General features: G+C 48.4%; 1 protein-coding gene across 1 annotated transcript; it reads left to right on the top strand.

Moving 5' to 3' along the window:
• Positions 1-369: 369 nt before the first annotated feature.
• On the top strand, positions 370-912 carry EMH_0085480 (zinc finger (CCCH type) protein, putative; the record flags this gene model as incomplete). Its single annotated transcript, XM_038022870.1, has 1 exon — positions 370-912. One exon carries the CDS (start codon positions 370-372, stop codon positions 910-912), a length of 543 nt encoding a protein of 180 aa, XP_037878724.1.
• Positions 913-3,181: the final 2,269 nt, after the last annotated feature.

Below are 3,181 nucleotides of genomic sequence, written 5' to 3'. Positions count from 1 at the left end.
ATATATATATATATATATATATATATATATATATATATATATATATATATATATATATATATATGGATGGTCACAACATACAAATACGTCGGCTGCTGTAGCTGCATCTGAATGCTGCTGTGCACGCAGCAGCAGCTGCAGCATAAGCCCGCGTTGCAGTGTTCATTGGTGTTGTTTCTTCTTTTGTTCTGTATGCCCTTGCATCGATTTGTATGCAAAGTATTTTCTTCTTTTGCTGCTGTTGCTGTTGCTGCTGCTGCTGCTGCTGCTTGCTGCTGACTTTCTGCTGCAGTCCTGGAGGGCGGCAGCTGCACGTTTGCTCATAGCCGACAGGAGCTGAGGAGAACAGCAAATCATTACAAGACAAACATGTGTCGTTCCTGGTTATCGGGGAACTGTCTGAAGAATGATAGATGCACGCATGCACATGGAGAGGTGGAACTGCTGCTGTATAGACACCGCGCGCTGCAACTCGGACGCCGTGATTTCTTTGATGAAAGAGAAGCAGCAAGAGGAGCAAATACGCAAAGGTGGAGCAGTAGACAAACCCAAAAGGGATTCCTTACCTCTTCAGCAACAGGGGAGAGGGCTCGAGGAGGGTCGAACGCGCACAAGACACAGCAGCAGCAGCAGCAGCTGCTGCTGCAATGCAGCAGCGCAGGGGTAGAGGGGGCCCCCTTAGGGGGAGGGGCCCCACGGGGCGCGGTCCCAGGTGCACGCACGAGACAGAGCAACCGGAACAACAGCAAACGTAACCAGCAGCAGCAGCAGCAGCAGCAGGAAAAGCTGCCTGTGACATCCGCTACTACCCCCCAAGGTGCCGCTGCGGAGACAGCAATTCTATTGCAGCTTGCCGCGCAGCTGCAGGCCTTAGCTGTCTCACAGCAGAGCAGGGGCGAGGGCGCCCCTTGAAACAGCATGAATAGCGGCAGCAACAATAGCAGCAGCAGCAGCAGCAGCCGCAGTAGCAGCAGTTGTAGCAGCAGCAGCAGCAACAGTTTCTTTAGCGGGCTTTGTTCATTGGCTGTATTGTGGGGGAGAGACGGAGACAAACGCTGCAGAGACAATAATATAATACGCTGCTGCAGCTTCTGCAGCTGCTTCATCTGCTGCAGCTCTTGCGTGCCCGTTGATGTGGGGGGCTTTGCGTTTGCTGTTTTCTTCTTGCTTCATTAGATGTCCGTGTTTGTTTCGTTCTACAATTTGAATAGTGAAGGTCCGCGTCCTGTTGTTCTCGTTTGTTTCTTCAGCTGTTTGAATGCATGCGGTCTGGGGTGTATGGACAGCTCTGCTTAGCCCTGCGCCTGATATTAGAAGAGATATATATATATCAGTTATATTCTTTTGATTTATTATTTATCTTAGATTCTATCTGACTTGATCTTTATGAGCTCATTTGAGATAATCTCAGCTGAGTTCAGCTGAGGCCGGCATCAGCGTCAGCGTTTTCTCTTCGTTTTCCTGATTCATTTGTTTAGAGCCCGTTTCAGTTTGTCTTGTTGTTGGCTGTTCGTTTGGTGTTTGCTTTGATCGCTGCAGGAGAGTTAAGCCTCCGCTCCACACGCTGTGCAGGTGTAGGAGGAGATATAAATATATGCGGAGTTTTGCGCGAGCGGCAGAGGCGCATTGGTTTGTCTAATTTGGGGTGTATGTGCATACACCCCAGCCTCTGTCTTGCTTCTCGCTCTTATAGGGCTCCAGTTCTCTCTCTGTCTGGCCGCCCCCTTTATAGGTTTGCTTGCTTCCTTGCGAATAATAGAATATACAAGCAGGCGTCGTTTCGCCTTTGTCTTGTTGCCTTCGTTTGTTATCTGTTTGTTTATTTTGTTTATTATATATTTATTTCATCACGCGAAGGAGATCCTAACGAGGTATCATCCATCTAGGATTTGTTGTCATTCAGCGGGAGAAAACATTTTCTTTTATTTTTAGCCGCTGTCTTCTCCTCCTGCTGCATATCACCTCGCAGCACAAACCCTTATATCAGCGGCACCAGCAGCAGCAGCAGCAACAGCAGTGGCAACAGCAGCAACAACAGCAGTTGCAGCAGCAATAGCAGGAGCATTAGCAGCAACGCTCCGTGCATTCCATATGTTTGTTTTTCTTCTTTATTTCTCTGGAACGAAGGCTTAGCCCGATGTACATACACCATAAATAAACTCAACGCAGCAGGAAAGCTGCAACAAACTCCGCGCCCATTGGCGCAACCATTTATTTGTTTGCTATATTTATCACTGTCAGGAGGGGGGCAGAGGGTGTAGTAGGCACATGGGGTTGAGTGTATAAGGAAGCAAACAAATAAAAAAGTAGATAAACAAGTAGACGAAGAAACAAACAAATCAACAGACGGATGAACATATAGACACACAAACAAAAACGAACAGACAGGGAACAAACAAACAGCGTGAAGGCTTTCTTAACTATGGATGGAGTGTTTGTTGGCCTCGATAGTATCGGAGGCAGCACTCCTTGCGGCGCTGTTTGTATTCTGCTGCAGCTGCAGCAGCTGCAGCAGAACGCGGACGGCGCTGCGTCGCTGTACCCCGCAGGCTTATAGCTGTACACGCTAGAGACAGCGCTGCAGCTCGGGGTAGGCTGCTTAAGTCCCCTCAGCTGACTTGCACGCACTTTGCCACCAATGCAGCATGGAGGTGAAGGGGGGAGTGAGTCATTCGACACGCAGACAGCAGAAAAGGGATACTCATGTTCAATGACGGTTGTTGCTGTGAAAGAAAGGAGAAATAAAGATGAAAAATGATGCTAAGACACAAGCTCTTCACCGCATGCAAAAACAACAGCGGGCATTCACGGGAGTCCTGACCCCAAGGCCAATTTAAATTTCATTTGGTGCGAGTAACTCAATTGCGCTGACAATGATGATGCAGCCGGTTGGTGTGATGAGTCCGGTTGTATTAGTTTTATACTGGGTGTTTATACACCTCAAGGTGTTCTCTGCATGCAGTTTCACAGGGATATCCCCGAAACACTTCCTGGGGATGCTCCTGTACACCCCAAACACAGTAGACGGACAAGCGCCTCCGGCTGTCCGGGTAGTCAAAATCCTGTTCATCAGGGCTTGCAACTAATCGTACAACAGCAACAACTTTATACTTATTGTAACATGAGTTAGCGCAGAGTTAGCTCAGGAGCCTATCGACAGCTTTGGCATGCTGCGCGTAAG

The sequence above is a fragment of the Eimeria mitis genome, genomic scaffold, assembly GCF_000499745.2.
Source record: "Eimeria mitis Houghton genomic scaffold, Emh_scaff6033, whole genome shotgun sequence".
Classification (NCBI taxonomy): domain Eukaryota; phylum Apicomplexa; class Conoidasida; order Eucoccidiorida; family Eimeriidae; genus Eimeria; species Eimeria mitis.
This window is presented reverse-complemented; position numbering and strand designations above follow the sequence as displayed.